Here is a 24858-nt window from a genome sequence, read left to right on the forward strand (position 1 = left end):
GGGCTCAGCATCCAAGAGGACAAAGCTTACTAGTTTCTGCTATCATATGAGCAATTTCAGTGACTGTTAGACACCTTGGCTCCTCATATTTAAACCTTTAAACCTCATTCTACTGCATCTGGTCACTTGTAGTTTAAGAATTACGTAAGAATTTTATTTCTCCAAATTATCTGTCCATGTACTTCTGATGTTTGTAAATGTTTACAAGAGTTGTTCTTATTGTGAGAAAAATCACAATGGTTCAATTGCACAGTGCTACTTCACCTCTCATTTGTGTCAGCCATGGCTCAGCTGGTAGCACTCTCACCTTTGAATCAGAAGGTTGTGGGTTCAAATCCCACTTGAGGACAAAAATTCAGTACTGCAGTGCAGTACTAAATGAGTGATGCACTGTCAGAGGTGCTGTCTTTCAGATGAGACCTTAAACTGAGGCCCAGTTTGCACTCTCTACTGGACGTAAAAGATGCCATGACGCTCTTTTGAAGAAGAGCAGTGGCGTTATCCCCAGTACCCTGATCAATATTTATCCTTCAATCAGCATGACAAAACCAGATTATTGTTACAATCCCCGTAGAGACCGATGACTTTAAAAAAAACAAATAAATTTGAACTTCCAGTTGATAGCTGAAAGGATGACATGATAAGATTTCACATTTTAAGGCTTTTACTGTAACAATAGACTAAAAACACTATCTTTGTAGGAAACTTGTACATTAAACCACAAAACAGAACCTTCCCTTTTTTTTTCTCACAATCAAAAACACTTTTCACAGATATATTTTACACTGTCCTTTAAATAGACATTCAATTCTCCCAGAACCAGTCCAAGGTGATTCTTGGCTCCCAAGGATTTACTTCTGTTCTTTTCCTTTCTCAGCCTGGGAACTTTTAATCTCAGAACTGTCTTTCACAGTGAGGTTTCCCCCCGGGGATTCTTCCTCTAGCACAAGCTGGGCTAGTCTTCAAGTCTCGTTTTAACCCCTCATTCCTGCGTGATGAACCACAGTGTTTTGCTGTCTATAGCTGCTCTCCCTATCCTGTATCTTATAGACTAACTTGTCTCTGAGTTGAAATCCTTCCCCTCTCCATGGCAATGTGAATCACAGGGCCTTGTATTCAGGTAGAAATATGATGAGCTATCTTCGAGACTGCAACAGTTTTTTTCAATCTTGGAAACAAATGGACGATTTAAAACACAACTGTTTACAACCCAACATTCCCAACACTTTTCTGGTACTTTGGACACTCTCAGCCTATCAACTATCAGCACACAGGTTGAGGCCATTGTTTCCAAGTGTACCTTGCACCTTCTTCCCAGTAAAATAATCTGGGCCCCCTTTAATCTCTAACCATCAAGCCACCCAGGCTTGCTGCCAGGCAGACTTCAGTATAGGTCATATGACCCCCTCAATTTTTATCTTAAAGACATAGTCCAAAAACATAATCTTATGAACCTCATAATTGTAACATTTTCTGGTCGTTATCACATTGCTGTCTGTAGGAGCTTGCTGTGTGCAAATTGGCTGCCTCACTTATATTGCTACAGTGACTACACTTCAAAAAAGCACTTTGTTGGCTGATTGTAAAAGGTGTTATATAAATGCAAGTCCTTTTTTTCTTGCTTTTCTTTCTTTCCTTCAATTTACCTAATACCACACTCAACTTAAACCGATAAAACCCCGATACACCCAAATCATTGAGAGACGATTAGTCCTGTTAGCTGGTTTACTTTTAACCCATTAAAAAGGGAATAGTGCCAGAGGGCTGGTGGAGAGATGTTGCTGTTCCTAGATTGGAAAAGGCTGATCAGATTCATGGACTATAGACCAAGTTAGCTTAACATCTGTGGTAAGAACACGTTGGGACCTATACTTAAAGGTGTAAATAGAAAAATGCCTAGAAACTAAAATATGATATTAAGCAAGTCCACATGGATTTCAGAAGGTACGGTCATGCTCTATCAACCTTATTGAATTATTTGAAGAAGTAACATAAAAAGTAAACCAGAATAATGCAGTGATGTACATTGCCTGAATTTTGTAGTCAGTGACCAACAAACAATGCTAGCTGTATATTATGCTTCCACACAGACTTTCTGTGGGCTTTTACACTGGAACTTGCTGTAATTAGAAATCCAAATCAGTGTGGCATCTTCTAAAGGAGATCTAAGATCTAAGTTAACAGGGTAAGCAACTGTGCATCTCTTCAACCAACCAGATTGAAGAAGTCTTACTGCGACATATAAAGTCTAAACTAGGCAATGTCAGTTGGAATAGTTAATTCAAGGTAAAAACATGTATAGAAAGCGAAAATATAGAGAGAAAGAAAATTAAGATTGAGAGATAAAAGAAGCAGAAAAAAATAAACATTTTTTTTAGATCTCCAACAATAGTTAAAATCTTGAGACTTTGCACTGGTAAAAGTAAACTTTCAGTACCAGAGAGGTTGTTTGTTAGTAATTAAAAACAATCATGCCATTAAAAATTAAATACAACAACTTCATGCCCTTCCATGAATTTGAATGCTAAGTGCCACTGACTACACACAGTTGGAGTGAAGCTTGCAATGCAACTCGGACAACAACATCCTGATTTCTGGGTTTAACTGTAAATTTAGGGTTCAGAAAGGGATTGCCTGATTTACTGCAAAATCTGGGCCATGGACTTTGAAAAGCCTTTTGTTAAGTACTGAAGGAGAAAGAAGTAAAAGGTTATATTAATGGAGTGAGATGCAGTAGAGAGAGAGAGAGGTTGCTCGTGTAGAGCATAAACATTTGTCAAATGGCTTGTTTCTGTGCTGCAAATTCAATTAAATTAAAATAATTTAGATCATAATTTGTATATTTTTGCTGCAGAACTTTGTTCTGGTTTCAGTTTTGATCTAGTAGTATCATTGACTCAGAGCTATATTATGGAATATTAACCTTTTCCCATGTGGCTTCAATTGACTTGTTTTCCTATTGTTATATCAGGCGTATGAAGAAAATCACATTACCAAGTATAGGCCGCTTGCGTCACTTTACCAATGAGACGTTATTGGACATATTCTTCTACAACAGCCCTGCATACTGTCAGACTATTGTGGATAAAGTGGTTGCAGAAATCAATCAACTATATGCTCTCTTCTTGAGTCGAAACCCTAATTTCAAAGGAGGAGTTTCCCTTGCAGGACACAGTCTTGGTAATAAGTGCTGATATTTGAATGACTAGTCAATTGCTTATGGCAATGCTCTCAGCTAGTTTGGTGCTCAAAATAGGTTATTTATATCGAGCAAATGTTACTAATATACTTCTCATCAGGAAAATTATGCTGTGTTTCAGGGCTCAATTTTTCTACTGAGGTAGGTGTAATGACTGGGAGAACTTGGGGATGGCATTTGTGGGGCTGAAGATGCATTGATACCGCTGACACTGCTTGTGGGCATTTTTCTTTCTATGTAATGATATTCTGGGACAGGCCACCATTGTTGTAGCTTCTGGGTCTTGGAAGTGCCCATTTTTCATGAGCGTTCTGAGGAATTTTGGGGACTCATGAAAAAAATTGCTTTGTGGCAACCAATTCTGTGCTATACTCTCATTTTCCTTGTGCCTCTTTTCACACTTCCGATGCTTGCATGTCTTCCCTGGTGCATACCAGCCACCCTCCCTTCTGGCCAGACCCCACTCTCTCAGGCCCTTCACACTCTGGCACCCCCATCAGCCTCCTCTGGCTGCCCCTGCTTCCTCCCTTAGCCTCTCCCTCTCTTTCTCAGGCCTCCCACTCTTTGACACCCCCGCCAGTCCTCCTCTTTGCCTGCGCCTCTCTCTCTCTCATTCTGCGCGCGCCTTTGTCTTTCTCTCTGCGTGCATCTCTGTCTCTATATATTTCTCCCTCTGTGCACACCTCTGTCTCTGTCTCTCTCTCTCTTTATGCGCACCTCTGTCTGATATATCACTCCAGATACCATGCTGTGATAGTAATATACAAGTTGCTGAAATATCTGCCACAAGGTACTGAGATACCATAATCTTTTTTTTCATTGCAAATGCATTGTTCTAGTTTCTGTATGAGTGTGGGCCAGGCTTTCAGCAAGTTAATTTTTTGTTCTCTTTTTGACCTTGGACAGAGGGTTTGCCTCTGCACCTTCTGAAAGAAGATTGCTGAAAATTCCCAATATATTGTTAGTTACTGTAATAATTATAAATATTGCTGACGATTGCAAATAATGTCAGACATGCCAATGGTACCAGAATGCACGCTACCAAAATGGTTATTAGATTACTGGCTGAGGTGGATATAGTGAGAGTTGAGCCATTAACTTCACAATGCGGAGGGGGAAAATGCAATAATAGCCAAATAGAAAGAGAATTTTTGTTTTGGATAATACTTTAATAAAGTAGTAGAGCACTTTACCACTCTAGATACTTGGTTCCTTTGTTGTTTTGCACCTACAACCTGGAGTTTCATGCATCTCTTTCTTGTGGCTGAATTCTTTGTGCTTTTTTTATTTCTGTTCTCATCTAAAGAATGTTGAAAGTCAAGTGCTGCAATGTGTCTGGATTAATTTGCATCCAAGGCAAATTGGGTCGTTCTTCGGCATTGCCACAGTAGCACTCACTGCTAATAAATACCTAACGTATCCCAAGGGTAGATTATGCCTGTACTTCTTAGGCCTTGGAAACATGGGATTTACTACTTATCTTTTATTGAATTGAAGACAGATAAAATAACAGTGACTATTGTACAGCATAAGACATAGGAGCAGAAATTAGGCTATTCGGCCCATCGAGTCTGCATATAGAGCACCATGCTAATTAGAAGGAATGCTTTCTTGAAGGAAGGCTTTAAGAAGGGGCTGGTAATTTGTTATGGCCATGTTGTTTGTCAGAGTAATTTATTTTGGTGTACATATGTGATATTAAGTACATAGATCTTTGAGAATTTGCTTTAATTTGAACTTAATCTTGAAGTTTATTTTATTTTCTGGCTTGAGTCATTGCCTCAGCAGGCAAGCTTTGTTCTTGTTCATTAGCAGATATTGACCAACACTTTACAAATATTTTGCAAATACTTCTGCAAGTTGCCTGAAACCTCTTAGTGAATGTTTCTATTTTATATTCGGAATCAAGCGATTAAATGCATCTTGGTGCCATATTTTATGCTGCATAATTCTTCTGAATTATATGTAATTAGAGAATTTTTCAAGGCAGAGTAATGGAAACTGATTAGGGAATACTAAGGAAATACAACCCTTAGCTATTGACTGTTGGTGTAACAGGCAATCAGATTAATTTAATGTTCCTGTTTTAGTTAGCTTTTTGAAGCACTTGTGTGCTACAGCAGTTTATGTTTTGTTTGCATACTACTTATGTCATTATTTAAATGCTTTTAAAAGCTAATAAGAGATGTATTTCAAGTCCGGGCATACTTTTACAGTTGTGTGGATACAAAGATTATGCTGCAACCTTTCTGAGGAAACTTTTATTTGTTTGATATATTGAGTTCCAAGGAGGCAAATACAAAGTTTTGCCTGTCTGTAAATCTGAAAAACAGAATTGGTTGACAAAATGGCAGCATTGCTTTTGTTTATGCTCTGTTTGTTTTAATGTTAATCATTTATATTAATGAACAGAGAATATGGTTTTCCACTTGTAGTCTAACAGATCTCAAAACATAAAGGAAAAAGTATGTATAGAAAGAATAATCCAGTTGAATGGTTCAGAGGGCAGAAAGTCCAAGAGTAATGTTAAAGCTGTTGGGTTAGACATTCGAGCCATGAAATTGGATATTAGGTTAAAATTCCCACCGTAGTGGGGCGCTGGCACAGAAAGCACTGTATCCCTGACTATAAATAATGCACTGTTCTTTGTATAGCACAAAGTAATAGATGCAGCCGTTCTTAAAATCAGCCATTTTTACTTGATTTACACTTGTAAATATACTTGGCACGATTCCTCACTCTCCAATAAAAGAAAGTGTCTCCAAGAATATTTTGAAAAAGAAATATACATCACTTTTAATTTGTCCATAGGTTCTCTGATCCTTTTTGATTTGTTGGCCAGTCAGACGGGCTGCTCTTCCCCTGGCGATCCCACTCTATTAGCATCTAATGGGACTGTGAAAGATCCTATAATCCCAGAAGAGACTCAGGTACAGTAATATACAAAGAATTGACCAATTATTGAGCAGATGTGTAAAATCTGTGAACACAGTTTTTATAGGGGCAAAATCCCAAGTTAGCAATTTTGAACTGTTGTATATTATCTTGTTCTTAGCATGCATGCTTTAAAAATAAATAAAATGAGATTGCATGGGTTTATTTGAAAGACAACTACCTTTGGAGGGTTTTCATTGTTTCGATACCAGTCTTAACTACTTTCGGAATGACCATTGGCAATGATCATTGGCAACCTTTCATTCCTTAACATCAAGATGCTCCCTTCTTTCTGTTGTGCCCAGGGGAAGGCTTTTTAGTCTTCTCCATGTTAGAAGGGAAAAGAGCATTCCTAAGAGGAGGAAAAATACCACACAAGGATTAGGAAACCTAAATTCTCTCTTTAGGGCAGATTGTCTCATAATTTCTTTTTGGATAATAACTGTTAACGATAGTTGTTACTGACTTCAGAGACCATATTTGTTAAATATAATTTTTTGACTTTGAAATTGAAACTTAAGCACTGTAATAAAGTAATAAAACCTTTTCAAGAAGAAAATGTAGGCTTTGCTGTTTATAAATTTTTCCTTTATTTATCGTGCATTGTGAATTAGAGAAAATAGTATGGATGTTTTGTCATGGCGCAACAGTTATTAATGAGCCAAGCTATAGTTAAACTAGGGAAGAGATGCATATTTCAATTCCAGGTAATTGAATCAAACTTTATACCCAATTTATGGCTAAAATGTGAAAATTTTGGGTTTTAAAAACCAAGAGAAAAGGCAATGTCACATTTGTCATTCCCTTTCAAATAAATGGCCATTTGTGATGCATTTTGTTTTTAGAATATATCTTTAAATGCTTCTAATTTGTAAATTCTCAGTAGTCTTTATAATTTTTTTTATCCACTGGTTAACATGTATGGAAACTCCATGTTTAACATCCTCCAAGAAGCTACTGAAAAATCAACACCTCCAAACTTTCCTTTTGTCCATTAACCCACCCCACTTACTGAGTCTAGAGACTTGCTTGGTATTTATAAATGGCATTGTCTACATTTATATTGTTTGAAAACCTTTTATCGTTTCACTGGTTATTTAAATTAAAAGTATAATAAATCTCTTCACCAAATAGTCTCTTTGGAATTTAGTAACAGTTTACTTTTAAGGCCTGCTTTTTGTCACATTGCCTCCATGACATGGGCTCTCCAATGGATTAACAATCATTATGCTTCTTTGTATTCCCCTGTTCACTCACTAACAAGGGTTTGCCATCCATGAATACAAAAGCAAAGTAATGAAGTTGCTGGAATTCTGAAATACAAGCTGAAAATTCTGGAAATACCCAACAGGTCTGGGATATCTATGGAGAAACAAACAGAGTTAGCATTTCAGGTCTGTGACCTTTTAGCAGTTTTGATGGAAGGTCATCAGTCTGAATTATTGGCTCTGTTACTCCCTCCCGTGTCTCTTCCTGATTATGACACAGGATCATTTTTCCCAATAAATCCGAATTAGTTAGTAGGTTGGCAGGGTCCACTGCAATTTAACACGCCAAAATTACACAGCTTCCCAGTAGAATACGGGTAAGCCTCCTGCTTCCCCGCCCAGCCTTATATTCTAGGCATTTTCAGACCAGCTGAGTATTTCCAGCATTTTCTGTTTTACTGGTCATTTGCTGCATTACACTTAATTACATTGACTTTCTGGCTTCAATTGAACCTTAGCTCATGGACGGTGACACCTTACCCCCGACCAAAGTCTGCCCACTTCATCACTTGCAATATTCAAACCACCACAGTGGCATTGTGGCTCATCATTCAATCAAAACTACAGACTCTTCCCTCTACTCCATTGTCACTTTCTCCTCCTTTGGACACCTCACTTTGTTATATCTCTTGCATCTCTTAAAAATCCTAGTTGTTTAACCTCTCTCCAAGCTATCTTCCTCTTTCTTTCTTATCTCCCCTCATACTCTCTCTGAGCTCATGTCATTGTCACCTTCAGATCCCTTGACCCATTTCCACCAGTATTCTCAATTCTGGCCAGTCCTCAATACCACAAATTTAAGAGCCTCATCCTCACACTCAAATTATTTAATAAACTTCTCTCTCCATATCGCTGTTACCTCCTGCAACCCTACAACCTCTAACTAAACTCTATATTCAAGAATCCCCTCCTCAAAATCCCTCTGTCTCCAACACATTCTCCTCCTTTATGAGCCTTCTTAAAACCCATATATTTAACCAACTTTCTCATCTCACCTCTCTTATGCTTAGTTTTTTTTTAACCATGCCTCCTTAAGCATCTTGAGATGTTTTACTACAGTAAAGGTTCTATATAAATGTTCAGGCACAGGTTGGCAGGGTCTACTGCAATTTAACACGCCAAAATTGCACAGCTTCCCAGTAGACTACAGGTTGGCCTCTTCTTTGCCCAGTTAGTAGCACCCTTGTATTCCAGGCATTTTCTTGAAGTTATCTGGAGCCTGTTGGGAAGAATCCCAGGCCTTACTGGTTCTGTTTTCCCATGCTGAACAATCCATGCCTAGTTTGATGTTGGATTACTAATTCACTTTTTACACTGGGTTGTTTTGATTCTAAACTTCTCCTCATTATGGGCTGAGGGGATCTGTTGTCTTGCAGTATTTGTGACACTGCTCTTATTCAGGTCAAACTTTATGAATTACTGTTACACCACTGAGTCTAATCTTCCCAACCATGAGTGTTCAAACTACCAACTAAAAAAAGATTTAATACATGGGGTATGTTCCAGTATTCCCTGCTTTACACTCACATCTACCTTTTCATTAATGATAGTAACAGTGGAAAATGACTTCCTCCTGATTTCAAATATTTAAGTATTTTAACCAAAATACCACATGTGGCTGTTATTCTCTTAAATAATCAAATTTGATTAAATATTTCACTCTTTCTGTACCCAATTTGTTTTTTTTTAAAGAGAAATGTCCTAAGGTTGTTGGTTGCTGAGAGATATTAGTTTGGAGTGTCAGGGGTGGGTGGATGGGTGGGGGAGTGGTGGGGGGGCACTTCTAGTATGTCTACTTCATATTTCACCTAGTTATTGTGAGAGATTTAGTATTGTTCCGCAGCATTGCGCAGTGAGAGAAAGAGTGGGAGCAGTGCTAACAATCAGCCTTGTTCCAGTCAATGGAACTGATGGAGACTGGAATTGCCTTGCCTTTCAGTAGTGTTTTTTATTTTCTCGTGCTAATAGCAGAAGTGATGAGCATTGAGTTATGGTGCAGGCCAGGGGTGAGACAACAGAGTGGCCCTGGAAATATTGGGTGCGTTGGTGGTCATCTTCCAAAATTCTATAGACTGTGGAGCAGTTCCTACAGATTGAAGGGTGGCAAATATAACCCCACAATTTTAAAAAAAGGAGAGAGAGAAGAAACAGAAAATTACAGACCAGTTAGCCTAACATCAGTAGCGGGGAAAATGCTAGAGTCTATTATAAAAGTCGTGGTAACAGAGCACTTGGAAAGCATTAACAGGATTAGACTAAATCAGCATGGGGGTTTATGAAAGGGAAATCATGCTTAACTAATCTATTAGAGTTTTTTGAGGATGTAACTAGTAGAATAGATAAGGGAGAACCAATGGATATGGCGTATTTGGATTTCAAGAAGGCTTTTGATAAGGTCCCACATTAGAGGCTAATGGGCAAAATTAAAGCAAAATGGGGGTAATATACTGGCATGGATTGAGAATTGGTTGACAGAGGAAACAGTGGGAATAAATGGGTCTTTTTCTGGGTGGCAGGCAGTGACTAGTGGCGTACCGCAGGGATCAGTGTTTCAGCCCCAGCTATTCACGATATATATAAATGACTTGGATGAGGGAACCAAATGCAATATTTCCAAGTTTGCTGACGACACAAAACTGGGCGGGGGTTGTGAGGAGGATGCAAGGAGGCTTCAGGGCGATTTAGACAAGCCGTGTGTGGGGGCAAACACATGTCAGATGCAGTATAATGTGGATAAATGTGAAATTATATGCTTCGGTGTAAAAAACAGAAAGGCAGAATATTATTTAAATGGTGATATATTGGGAAATGTGGATGTACAAAGGGTGTCCTTGTACACCAGTCAATGAAAGTAAATAGGCAGGTGCAGCAAGCAATTAGGAAGGCAAATGGTATGTTGGCCTTCATTGCAAGAGGATTTGAGTTCAGAAGTAAGAATGTCTTACTGCAGTTATACAGGGCCTTGGTGAGACCACATCTGGAGTATTGCGTGCAGTTTTGGTCTCCCTACCTAAGAAAAGATATACTTGCCATAGAGGCAGTGCAGTGAAGGTTCAAATGGGCTGATACCGAGGATGGCAGGACTGTTGTTTGAGGAGAGATTGGCTCGACTGGGCCTGTATTCACTAGAGTTTAGAAGCGTGAGAGGGGATCTGATTGAAACATATAAAATTCTAGCAGGGCTAGACAGACTGGATGCAGGGAGGATGTTTCCCCTGGTTGGGGAGTCTAGAACCAGGGGCTACAGTCTCATGATATGGGGCAGGCCATTTAGAACTGAGATGAGGAAAAATTTCTTCACTCCGAGGTTGATCAACCTGTGGAATTCTCTGCCACCGAAGGCTGTGGAGGCCGGGTCACTGAGTATATGCAAGAAATAAATTGATAAATTTTTGGATATTAGGGGCATCAAGGGGTATTGAGAGAAAGTGGGAATATGGTGTTGAGATAAAGGATCAGCCATGATCATATTGAAAGGCAGAGCAGGCTGGAAGGGCCAAATGGCCTACTCCTGCTCCTAGCTTCTATGTTTCGAAGTATTAGTGACATGAGGGATGTGAGGATGATGTTTGTAGGATTCAGGAGATCTTATGGCAAATATGTGCATGTGGAAACTCATGGTAGGGTGTGGACAGCTTGAGAAATTAACTTTTTCCAAAGTACAAGAATATTGTTTGATCTACTACTTCAAAACATGGAACCTTTAGACTACGACTGATATTATCAAATCCTGACTCCCTGGTGGGAAAATGTAATTTTAATGCCTTTCTGATTAGTACATGTACTTAGTTTACTTTTAGGTGGTTTAAGGGAACAATGCTTTTTTTTCTTTCTATCTTAACCGACTGAAGTTTCTCTGTCAAATATGTAGTGTCGCCTATTTCTGATTGGAAATATTTTTCTTTTCCTGTAATCATATTGACTTCTGAAATTCTGTTATTGGAGCCTAAAAAATAAGCGTGCAAAACAGTTCTCAAAATTCCAAAGATCCCTTGATGATTAGGTGCATTGTGTAACAGACTTAACAAAGAAAGAAAGCATTTCTCCCTTGCTTGTTGTTTTAATTTTATATGTTGAATTTGGAGAGGCAAAGTTTTTCCTTTGATTTAGCTGAAATCAACAGTGTATTTAAATAAGAACTTGTACCTGTTTGCAATTCAGATAGAGAACCAGAATTGCCAAGATCCTGACGATTTTGAGGAATTGAAGAATGAACAAGAGGAATTCCTGACACTGCTGCAAGCATTGGAATCGCTTGGTCTTTCTGAGTACCTCAGCACTCTGGAAAAGGAAGAAATAGACATGGAGTCATTGGTGAGGATCTTTCAGCTTCAATTCAGTGCTCTTAAAAGGGTTATTCAGCAGTAATATAGTGCAGTTTTTAATCAGTTACTTATTTTAGAATAAAAACAAAATACTGCAGGTGCTAGTAATCTGAAATGAAAAACTCATCGGGTCTGGCAGCATCTGTGGAGAGCAAAACAGTTAAAGTTTTGAGTCCTTATGACTCTTCAGAGTCTTCTTCAGAGACTCTTTTAGAACATTCCTTTTTGGAGGGGAGGTGGTTATGTACTATTTATATCATATTTTTGACACCTTGACCTTTGTGGTATTGTAGACTAATACCTAGAGAATAAATCATTTGCACTATTCCCTTCAAAGAGCTCATTGCTGTTTTCAATGAATAAATTATATGCAAGATTGGCCAGATCTTCAATCTCCTGATTGTCGGAGACCAGATGTACGACCCGTGCATTCCGTGGGAATTGCCTGGGAACATCCAATTGAGACCCCTGGGACCCACCGTGAAAGTCTCTGACTTTGAGCTGGAGTTGGAGATTTCAGATAGTTCAGTTACCCAATGATAGGCTGTCTGAAACCTTGACTGATTCCTGGATAACTACACAACTGACCCCCCAAATACTCGCACTGACCCCTGACTACATCCTGACCTGACTGGACTACCCCCACCAGCACCCCCCACGCTCTTCCCACCATCCGACAACCGCCAGCACCCCACCCAACCCCACTTCCAGTCGACCTGACCTAACTAGCCCCTAACCTGACCACCCCTCCAGACCCAACTACCCACTGGCCCGCCTGCCACCTCGCCCACCTGCCACCTTATCCAGCCTTTTAACACCATTCACATAGGACCTTTAAACTTGCCATGTGGCAACTATTGCCATTAAAAGGGGGCATGTCCTGTCTATCACCGCGCCCCCCCCCCCACCACCTCCACAACCATCCTCCCAACACTATAGCACTGCAATGGCGTTCTTCGAGGGACATTGTGCTCTACATTTCTGGAGAAGCCGGGCTCTAATGACCCGGCAAGAAATGCGGAGCAGTGTCGAGGTGTGGAAATGTTCGAGTGGAACGGCTCCAACGATGATCGCTGCTTTGCGGAAGATCCGGACCATTTTTCTTAACCCTACATCATCTCTCTTTAGTTTTGCATTTTATACTGTTCTTAACTGAAGGAAATTAAGTCTCTGACCTGTATCAGTGCTGTGTGGCAGATGAACCAGCTTCTGGAAATGAAAGAAAGGTTAATGTTTTGAATGGCACACTTCTTTAGCTCTGGACTTGACGCATTTTTTTTTGCTCATTGTTAGCTCATGTGTACCGTAGATGACTTGAAAGAAATGGGGATCCCTCTTGGACCAAGAAAGAAAATTGCCAACTTTGTGAAGGAGAAAGTAAACGCACAGGTATTATTATCCCTGAAAGGCACCTCACATGCTGGTTGCTCTATCTATCAGCGATTAAATTAAATATAATTCCTGTGAATGCGGTTGTGACTGGCTGTATAAGGAGTCAACACCTAGTTGTAATAACATTTTATGACGCATTTCTCACTACTTTCTTTACTCAAATTATTTGTGCGATTAGAATACAATGATAACTTAATTAGGCTACCTGAGTTACCAGATATTTTGGGCTTTGCAAAGAATTATGAATAAACATTGTCATTGCAGCATCTGTTTCCATATAATACTGATTTACCATAATCATCTTGTTCAAGTATTAGATCAGCTAAAACTCGTGTAAGTGTTGCATTCCTTTCAATATCTTTCACCTTAAGAAAGACAAAAATTATCTCACCAAATGATGCATTTTACAAAGAGCAGTTTCTATGTCTTAAAATTCCCATTTCTTGATACTATACAATGCTGGAATTCTATATATGATGAAATTACAAGATAAAGGGGATTGAAGGCCTACTGAGAGACAAATCATTCTTCACATTGGAATTCTTAAGTTTACTTACTGAAAGTGCGAACGTTTTCTTGTCACACTAATTCTTACTGAAGTTATTCTAACATGTTATAAGTTTTGAAAGTTATCTAATGTCAAATGGCTCTCTGGACTGTTTCATGGTTAAATAGAACCGTACAACACAGAAGGAGGCCATTTGTCCATTTTTTTCTATTTCAGCTATTTGGTAGAGCTATCCAATTAATCCCACTCCTCTGCTTTCTTCCTATAGTTCTAAGTTTGTTTCCCCAAGTATTTATCCAATTTTTCTTTTGTAAGTTATTGAATTTGCTTCCACTATCCTTTTGGGCATTGATTCAAAATTTGTTGATACCAGATATGTCAATTTTGCATTTAAAGTAATTGTTGAAAAAAGATTATTGTTACAAGTCTAATCTATTCATGGATTTTTCTTGAGACAATTGATTGACAACAAATTGACACAGCTGGTTAATTTTGAATGGTGCTGTACACTAAAATAGAGTGAGTGGGTTATGCTGCAATGCTTCAATTTGTAAGATGCTGTTTTAATTACAAAATGGATTTTTCTGTTTTGTTGAAAGCAGTTGGGCAAGGATAATTTTTCAAGTGCACTGTTGTGTGCATACTGGGGTAGACTTTCAACTTGGCTGGGCATAACACTGACACTGCAGTTCAACCATCCGTTCTGGAAACTATCCACATTACCATTGAAATCAGTTAACCTCGCACTCCCCAGAATGGAGGGGGGATGGGATTTGTGGGGTTAAGTGGATGACATCATCCTAATCCTGCCAGAAAGTGGTTGGGTCTGCTAAGTTTGAATAGCACACACTGTTTAGCTTCCTGTGTCGCTGGCTAGGCCAGCATTTATTACCCATCCCTAGTTGCCCTAGTTCAGTGGGCATTTTAAGAGTCAATCGCATTGTTGTGGGTCTGAGTCACATGTAGGCCAGACCAGGTATGGACGGCAGATTTCCTTCCCTAAAAGACATTAGTGAACCAGATGGATTTTTACAACAATTGACAGTGGTTTCACGGTCATCATTAGACTTTTAATTCCAGATTGTTATTGGATTCAAATTCCACCATCTGCTATGGCGGGATTCGAGCCTGGAGCATTCACCAGAGTATTACCCTGGGTCTCTGGATTACTAGTCCAGCGACAATACCATTACGCCATCGCCTCCCCAGTACCTCCATTGATGGCTATGCTTTCAGCTGCACAACCTTAATTCCCTCTCCACCACCTCCTTTAAGACACTACTTAAACCTACCTATTTGACCAATATCTCTGTGTCTCAACATCAAATTTTGCTTGATAATGCTCCTATGAAGCACCTTGGGCCATTTTGCCATGTTAAAAGGTGCTACATAAATGCAAGTTGTTGATTAATAAAATGGCAGAGCAAACTCACTTGGCTAAATAGCCGACTTCTAATCCATTTTTTCTTAATATACATACTTTGCTAATCTAGGGTGTCAGAGTTCTGAAACAGCCCTGTTCAGCCAAGCCAGGCTTTTTTTTTTAAATAGAAAAATGCATATAAAAGAAAAAACATCAAGGGCACAACAGGTGATTCTGGTTGCCAAACATACACCCTGCCTGAGTTTCCTTTTCATTAAAGTCAAATTATAATGGTTGATTGGATATTGCCCGATCAATGCTCCATGACTGAGAACCTTATGAAACCATACCAGCATTGCATTTGCAGATCCAAATCATTATAGCTTCACACCTTCACACCGATGGAGTTAATGATTCTGCAAGTATAGCAAATACGTTTACCCAATTCCCACAGTTTAGTAGAACAAGCTTGCCTATAAGCCAATAGAAGAACATTATGATTAGTTGTTGCGGACTTGCTATGGAATTATGATGAGTGGTTGGGAACTTGCTGAGGAATTCTAGTGCATTAATCAAGTGACCCCTCTATCATCTTAGCAAGAAACTTAAAACTGACTTCAAATAATTCTATCATGCTAGACAATATGTTTCAGATTTTAACAAAATATCCAGAAGATAGCCATAGACTTTTTTTTAACTGCCTTCATGGTTTGAAGTGGAACTCAGGGCCAATTTTTAGGTTTAGAATTGTATGCCTATAAACAGATCCTGTGAACAAACCTAATGATTTCATTTTCTGCAGTGTATGATTTCACAAATTGAAACAGTTTGATTAGCAGTGCTGATTTTCCCTGTAATGTTCAAGAGTTGCTCTGCTAGGCAGCTATTATATATTTTTTTATTCATTCATGGGATGTGGGCAACACTGGCTAGGCCAGCATTTATTGCATTTTCCGTTCTGAGGTTTTAAAATTCTGTACCTTGTGTTTTGTAAGATTGGACAAATTTTCAGCAATATGTAAAGTTCGCTTGGCCTGTTTTCCAAAGTTTATATAAGCTGCATAATTTATGTATGATTTTGCTGTAAAAAGAGACATGCTGTCGAAGCTTTTTATCTTGGACTCATGAGAAAGACACATGATTATTGTTACTTACAGCAGGTTTGTTATTTCTCAGGTGAATCTACAACTGTAGTGGCTTTTTGGAATAAGACCAATTCAGCCGTTTAACAATCCATTAACTTGTCCACTTTTTTAATGATTTGACAGAAATATATATTTTTTAAAAAACCTGAAGGTTTGTAGGCTTTGTACAATGTGTGTGCGCATGCTGTGGTTGGTGTAAAATGATAGTTCTTGAGAGAACAGTGCTTTATTCAGTTTACAACTTTGTTTAAAAGAAAAAGTAGAATTTTCTCCGGTCCTTTCAAAGCAAAAATTGGCTGGGCTTTAAGTTGCACAAATTCTGGAGTCTACCTACTTTGTCTTTAAAATGTTTTGTTCATTTGTTTTGTTAAGCATATTTTAAAACATAAAGTGGGAGTATTGTTTTGTGAATAGATGAGTGGAGTGTGTGCATGTTTTATTGCTTGCTTGAATGAAATAAATGTTACTGTTAAAAAGCAACAACCTGAAGGAAACAGTCCAGTTGAAGGTTTCTGTTAAACTACAATGTTTGTATGCATGTGTTTGTCATTAGAAACAGCAACAGAAGTAAATCATACGGCCCCTTGAGCCTGCTCTGCCATTCAATCGGATCATGGCTGATTTTTAACCTGTGCTCCACTTTCTCACCTGATCCCCATATCTCTTCATTCCCTAAGAGTCCAAAAATATATCTTTCCGAACCTCAAATATACTCACGATTGAGCATCCACAGTCCTCCAAGCTAGATAATTCCAAAGATTCACAAACCTGCTGAGTGAAGAAGTTTCTCCTCACATCTGTCTGAAATGGCTGACCCTTTAACCTGAGACTATGCTGCCTAGTTCTAGAGGTTCAGCTGGGGGAAATGGTCTCTCCGCAGCTACTCTGTCAAGTCTTCTCAGAATTTTGTTTCAATTAGATCACCTTTCATTCTTCTTGCCTTCAGATGATTTAGGTCCATTCTCCTCGGTTTCTCCTCATAGGCAGCCTTCTCATCCCAGGAATTAATCTAGTGACTTTTTGTTGCACTGCCTCTGAGGCAAGTAAATTCTCCCCTAAGTATGGAGGACAAAACTGTCCACAGAGCTCCAGGTATGGTCTCGCCAAAACCCTGTACAATTGCAGAAAGACTTCCTTAACCTTGTACTTCATTCCCCTTGCAGTAAGCCAAAATATTATTTGCCTTCCTTTTTATTATTCTTTCACGGGATGTGGACATTGCTGGCTAGGCCAGCATTTGTTGCCCATCTCTAATTGCCCTTGAGAAAGTGGTGTTGAGCTGCCTTGATGAACCGCTGCAGTCCATGTGGTATAGGTACATACACAGTGCTGTTGGGGAGCGAACATTTTGAGGCAGCAACAACAAAGGAGTGGCAATATAGTTCCAAGTCAGGTTGGTGTGTGGCTTGGAGGGAAAGTTGCAGGTGGTGGCATTTCCAGGCATCTGCTGTCCTTTTCCTCCTAGATGGTAGATGTTGTGGGTTTGGAAGGTCTGTTGAAAGAGTCTTGGTAAGTTGCTGCAGTGCCTCTTGTACACACTGCTGCCACTGTGCGTCAGTGATGGAGGGAGTGAACATTGAAAGTGGTGGATGGAGGTGTCAATCAAGCTTGTCCTGGATGATATCAAGCAGCTTGTGTTGTTGGAGCTGCACACATGCAAGTGGAGAGTATTCCATCATACTTCTTACTTGTGCTTTGTAGATGGTGGGCAGGCTTTGGGGAGTCAGGAGGTGAGTTACTTGCCTCAGAATTCCCAACTTTTGGCCTGCTCCTGTAGCCACAGTATTTATAAGGCTGGGCCAGTTCAGTTTCTGGTCAATGGTAACCTCCAGGATGTTGATGGTGGATTCAGAGATGGGGAGGTGGTTAGATTCCTTCTTTGGAGATGGGCATTGCCTGGCACTTGTGTGATACAAATGTTACTTGCCACTTATAGCCCAAACTTGAATGTTGTCCAGGCCTTTCTGCATATGGACACTGGCTGCTTCAGTATCTGATGAGTTGCGAATGGTGCTGAATATTGTGCAAATATCCCCACTTCTGACCTTATGATGGAGGGACCTCATTGATGAAGCAGCTGAAGATGGTTGGGCTGAGGACATTATCCTGAGGAGCTCCTGCAGCAATGTCCTGGGACTAAGATAGTTGACCTCCAACAACTGCAACCATCTTCCTCTGTGCTAGGTATGACAACTCCAAGCAGTGGAGAGTTTTCCCCAATTCTAAATGACTTCAATTTTCCTTGATGATGCACTCGGTCAAAGGCTACCTTGGTATCGAGGGCAGTCAATCTCACCTCACCTTTTTGAGTTCAGTTTTTTTTCTCCATGTTTGACTGTAATGATTCAAGAGCTGAGTGGCCCTGGCAGAACCCAAACTGAGTGTCAGTGAGTAGGTTATTGCTGTGTAAGTGCTGCTTGATAGCACTGTCGACGACATCTTCCATCACTTTGCTGATGCTAGACAGCAGACTGATGGGGCAGTAATTGGACAAGTTGGATTTGTCCTGCTTTTCGTGAACAGGGCATACTGGGCAATCTTCTACATTGCAGATGCCAGTGTTGTAGCTGTAGTGGAACTGCTTGGCTAGGAGCTCTGGAGCACAAGCCTTCAGTACTACTGCCAGAATGCTGTCAGGGCTCAGTGCCTTCAGCGTTTCTTGATATCACATGGAATGAATCGAATTTGTTTTCAACTGGCATCTGTGATGCTGGGGACCTCGGGAGGAGGCCAAGATGGATCATCCACTCGGCACTTCTGGCTGTAGATGGGGAGGAGGGTTCTGGCCTGATCTCTGAAGACTGATTTTCCTGAAAACTGACGTCAGGCTAATTGGCTTGTAGGTCCCTGTTTTCTTTCTCCCCCCTTTCATGAATTGTAGTTTTGCATTGGTACTACACCATTCCAAAATCCAGGAAATTTTGTAAGATCGCAAACAATGCTTCCACTATAGGTGCATAAAATTATGAGGGGCATAGATAGGGTAGACAGGAAGGAAATTTTCCCCTTGGTGGAGGGATCAATAACCAGGGGGCATGGATTTATGGTAAGGGGCAGGAGGTTTAGAGGGGATGTGAGGAAGAATTTTTTGACCCAGAGGGTGGTGGGAGTCTGGAACTCTCTGCCTGAAAGGGTGTTAGAGGGAGAAACCCTCATAACATTTAAGAAGTATTTGGATGTGCACTTGCGATACCATGGCATACAAGGCTATGGGCCTAGCACTGGAAAATGGGATTAGGATAGTTAGGCACTTGTTTGACCGGCACAGACTCGATGGGCCGAAGGGCCTTTTTCTGTGCTGTAGACCTCTATGACTATCTTTGCAGCCACCTCTTCTAGACCCCTAGGTTCTAGACAGTCAGGTTCAGGGGATTTCTTGGCTTTTAATCCCTTAATTTATCCAGTACTTTGTCTTTACTTGTAATTACTATTAAGTTCCTCATTCTCATTAGACCCTTAGTTCCTCACTATTACTGGTATCTTTTCACCTTCTATCTTGAAACCAAGTTCAATATATTTATTTAATGTCTCTGCTATTTCCTTATTCACTAGTTATAATTTCCCCTGCATCAGCCCCTGAGGAACTTACATTTACTTTTGCCACTCTTTTTTACATTTCCCTAGAAGCTCCTACAATTTGCTTTTGTATTTCTAGCCAGATTAGTTTAATTATATTTTCTCCCTCTTTATTAATTTTAGCTCATATTTTTGCTGGTTTCTAACTTTCTCCTAATCCTCAGGCTTACTACTCTTATTGGCAAGCCTATAAATCTCTTTTTTGTTTTAATCCTTAACCTCTTTAGTTAGCCAAGGGATGGATCACTTTTCCCATTACAGTAAAACTACTCTATATCTGCCTTGCATTGCTTGTTTAAAGGATATATTGTGTTTAGGTAATCAATTTAATTCCCTAGATACATTCATTTGAAATATCCTTGGTGCTTAGAAACTAGTTAAAATTGCTGCTTTATTGGCAAAAATTCTTGGTCTCCATGTTATCTGTTTCATTGTGCAATTAGCAGATAAAACCAACAGGCAATTTTCTATGCTTTGATTTGCAGCTGAATGAATCAGAATTTAATTTAATCGTGCTATTTCTATGTCATTGTCTTTGTTGGAAATGGGCAAAGTCCCAAGTAGCTTTTGCACTTTCCTATCACTTATGCTGTTGTATACCATCACCTTGATGGATTTACTTATAAATGTGACACTAAGCTGGTGGTATAACATTGTCGTGCTTGAGGATGATGTGTCCTCAATCAGCTGCTGCCAGCTAGCTTTAATTGTTTTAATTTCTTGAGCTGGATGCTGAATTATTCTGTCTGCAGTAACATTTTTGCGGCAAACACTTAACGCTGAAAAATATTGAGTTAAGGATGTCTTTACCTTTTAAATCACCGGAGACGTGTGGAAAATATTGTTTGCTGAAAAAAGATTTAATTGGAAGTAGATATATCTTGCTACATGCCCCATTCCCCAAATATAACTAGTGAATAAGGAAATGGGAAGACAGTGGTGTAGTGATAATGTTATTGGGCTAGTAATCCAGAAGGCCCAGGCTAATACTCTGGGGACATGTTCAAAACCCAGCACAGCAGCTGGTGGAATTTAAATTCAATTTATAAAAATCTGGAATTAAAAGCTAGTCTCAGTAGTAGTGACTATTGTCATAATATCACTAATGTCCTTTAGGGAAGGAAATCTGCCTTCCTTACCCAGTCTGACCTGCATGTGACTGCAGACCCACAGCAATGTGGCTGACTCTTAAATACCCTCTGAGATGGCCTAGCAAGTCACTCAGTTGTATTGAACTGCTACAAAGTCTAAAAAAGGAACGAGAGATCGACGTAGGCAATGGCAAAGCCAGCCCTGACGACCCTGCAAAGTCCTCCTTGTTAACATCTGCAGGTTTGTGCCAAAATTGGGAGAGCTGTCCCACAGACTCATCAAGCAACAGCCTGACATTGTCATACTCATGAAATCATACCTTACAGGCAATGCTCCAGGCACCACCATCCCTGGGTATGTCCTGTCCCACTGGCAGGACAGATTCACCAGAGGTGGCAGCACCGTGTTATACATTTGGGAGGGTACTGCTCTTGGAGTCCTCAACATTGACTCTAGACTCCATGAAATTTCAAGGCATCAGATGAAATATGGACAAGGAAGCTGCCTGCTGATTAGCATCTATCGCCCTGCCCCCCTCCCCCCTCAGCTGATGAATCCATCCTCCTCTATGTTGACCACCACTTGGAGGAAGCATTGAGGGTGGCCAGGGCACATAATGTACTTATGGGTGGAGGACTTCAATGTCCCTCACAGAGTGGCTCAGTAGCACCGCTACTGGCCGAGTCCGAAAGGACATGGCTGCTAGACTGGGCCTGCAGCAAGAAACCAACAAGAGGGGAAAAACCTACTTGTCCTCACCAATCTACCTGTCGCAGGTGTATCTGTCCATGACAGTATTCGTAGGAATGACCATAGCAAGGTCCTTGTGGAGACCAAGTCCTGTCTTCACATTGAGGTTACCCTCCACTATGTCATGTGACACTATCATGCTAAATAGGATAGATTGCAAACAGATCTAGCAACTTGAGACTGGGCACCCGTGAGATGCTGTGGGCCATCAGCAGCAGAATTCTATTCAACCACAATCTGTAACCTCATGGCCCAGCAGTTCTCCACTCTTAACATTATCATTAAGTCAGGGATCAACTTTGGTTCAATGAAGAGTGCAGGAGGACATGCCAGGTGCAGCACCAGGCAGACCTAAAAATGAGATGTCAACCTGGTGAAGCTACAGCAATAGATAGAGCTAAGCGATTCCACAGCCAACAGATCAGATCTAAGCTCTGCAGTTCTGCCACATCCAGTCATGATGGTGGTGAACAGGTAAACAATTAACTGGAGGAGGCTCCATGCATATCCCCATCCACAATGATGGACGAGCCTAGCACATCAGTGCAAATGAGAAGACTAAAGCATTTGCAACAATTGTCAGGCAGAAGTGCAGATTGGATGATCTATCTCGGCCTTTTCCTGAGGTCTCCAACATTACAGATGCCAATCTTCAGCCAATTTTATTCACCTCACGTGATATCAAGAAACGGCTGAAGGCACTGGATACTGCAAAGGCTATGAGCCCTGACAACATTCCAGCAGTACTACTGAAGACTTGTGCTCCAGAACTAGCCACGCCTCTAGCCAATCTGTTCCAGTAGAGCTATAGCACTGGCATCTATCCGACGATGTAGAAAATTGTCCAGGTTTGTCCTGTCCACAAAAAGCAGGATAAATCCAACCTAGCCAACCTCATCAGTCTACTCTTGCTCATGAACAAAGTGATGGAAAAGATTGTCGACAGTGCTATCAAGCAGCACTTAGCAATAACCTGCTCACTGACACTCATTTTGGGTTCTGCCAGGGCCACTCAGCTCCTGACCTCATTACAATTTGGTCCAAACAGAGACAAATGAGCTGAACTCGTGAAGTGAGAGTGATTGCCTTTGGTACCAGGGCAGCATCTGACCAAATGTGGCATCAAGTAGCCCTAGCAAAACTGGAGTCAGTGGGTATCAGGGGGAAAACTCTACTGGTTGGAGTCATACCTAGCATAAAGGAAGATGATTGTGGTTGTTGGAGGCCAATCATCTCAGTACCTGGACATCATCGCAGGAGTTCCTCAGGGTAGCATCCTAGGCCCAACCATCTTCAGTTGCTTCATTAATGACCTTCCCTCCATCATAAGGTCAGAAGTGGGGATGTTTACTGCTGATTGCATAAAGTTCAGCACTATTTGCGACTCTAAGTAGTGAAGCAACCCATTCCATATGCAGCAAGATCCGGACAGCATTCAGTCTTGATTAAGTGCCAAGTAATATTCATGCAACACAAGTGCCAGGAAATGACCACCTTCAACAAGAAAGAATCTAACCATCTCCCCTTGACATTCAGTGGCATTACCATCGCTGAATTCCCCATTATCAACATCCTGGGATTTACCATTGACCAGAAACTGAACTGGACCAGCCATATAAATACTATGGCTATAAAAGTAGATCAGAGCTGGAAGTTCTGCGGCAAGTAACTCACTTCATGATTCCCTAAATCCTGTCCACCATCTACAAGGTACAAATCAGGAGTGTGATGGAATATTCTCTGCTTGCCTGGTTGAGCGCAGCTTGAAGTAGCTTGACACCAGCCAGGACAAAGCAGCCCCCTTGATTGGCACACCATCCACCACCTTAAACATTCACTCCCTCCACAACAATGCACAGTAGTAGCTATATGTACCATCTACAAGGTGCATTGCAGCAACTCACCGTGGCTTCTTCGACAGCACCTTCCAAACCCGCAACCTCTACCACCTAGAAGGACAAAGGCAGCAGATGCATGGGAACATCACCACCTGCAATTTCCCATCCAAGCCACACACTATCCTGACTTGGAACTATATCACCATTCCTTTATTGTCACTGGATCACAATCCTGGAACTCCCTTCCTAACAACATTGTGGGTTTACCTACGTCACATGGAGTGCAATAGTTCAAGAAGGGGGCTCATCACCATTATCTCAAGGTCAATTAGGGATGGGCAACAAATGCTGGCCTAGCCAGCAATGCTCACATCATGTGAAAGAAAAAGGAAAACTGAACAGCATGGGGTAGAAAGTGTTCTTGCTAGCCTTGTTGGTTGAGATTTTAACTTATTTTTTGAGTTTTCTATATTATTGGTGAATCTGTTTGAGAGTTTTTTTCAGTTTGCTGTGAGCACGTTTCATACGGTAGTTAAGTTATGGCTGATAGAATCACTCTAGAAGTAGGCAATTGATAGTTTGTGATAAATAACATGAAATGGAATGATTTTCTTCCCTATTGCAGGCAAAGGAGAAAGCTGCAGCAGAAAAAAAAGCAGTATTGGAAGCTCTGAAGAAAGCTCAGCAAGAAGAAATACAAAAATCCAAGGGTGAAGCTGTTCAAATGGAATCATTAGCTGCAGAAAAGCAGGGAGTGCTGAAGAAGATGCTGTCTTACGCTGGCGCTAGTGTTTCATCTGTCTCAGTGCTATATGACCATTTTGAAGCTGGTGCTGGCCAGGTAAAGGTCACTTTGAAGTTTGGATTTGGTTGTTGGATATTTTTATATCCAGTAACTGCCTCAAATGAGAGAGAGAGACATTGTGTAGTAGTCAGTGAGAGTAGGCACTGCTTTGAGTTGGGTTGATAGCCATCACTGCCTTAACTAAAGATGTACCCATATACCTCATGTGGTAGCAAGTCCATACTCTTAACAACTCTCTGGTAAATAGCTTCTTCTGATTTACTTACTGACTTTATTAGTAATTATCTTAAATTTATGACCCTTAGTTTTGGACTCTTCTCACAATTGGAAGCACCTTCTCTACATCAACTCTATCAAAACTTTTTTTATCTTAAAAGATCTGTATTGGGTCACCCCTCCACCTTCTCTCTATCTGAGAAAAGAGCCCCAGCATGTTCAGTCTGTTCTGAGAGCTTTAACCGCTGATTTCTGCAACCATCCTTGTGTTTGTACCTTTGCTAGTGCTTCTAAATTCTTTTTGTAATATGGACACCAGAACTGTGTAGAGTACTTAAGTAAGGTGTAACCAAGGGTTTATATAAGTTTAACACAGCGCCTCTGTTTTTTAATTCTATTCCTTTGGAAGTGAACCCCAACGCTTTGGGTGATCCCTTTGCTCCTCTG

General features: G+C 40.4%; 1 protein-coding gene across 1 annotated transcript in view; it reads left to right on the top strand.

Annotated features, from left to right (window-relative positions):
• Positions 1-24858, top strand: part of sec23ip (SEC23 interacting protein) — a 126117-nt gene that overhangs the window by 28356 nt on the left and 72903 nt on the right. The window contains exons 9-13 of the mRNA XM_078564771.1: positions 2972-3180; positions 6011-6129; positions 11563-11715; positions 13020-13115; positions 24016-24231. Coding sequence (XP_078420897.1) covers positions 2972-3180; positions 6011-6129; positions 11563-11715; positions 13020-13115; positions 24016-24231 — 793 coding nt within the window. The remainder of the gene's footprint in view (positions 1-2971; positions 3181-6010; positions 6130-11562; positions 11716-13019; positions 13116-24015; positions 24232-24858) is intronic.

The sequence above is a fragment of the Cetorhinus maximus genome, chromosome 20 (assembly GCF_964194155.1).
Source record: "Cetorhinus maximus chromosome 20, sCetMax3.hap1.1, whole genome shotgun sequence".
Lineage (NCBI taxonomy): Eukaryota > Metazoa > Chordata > Chondrichthyes > Lamniformes > Cetorhinidae > Cetorhinus > Cetorhinus maximus.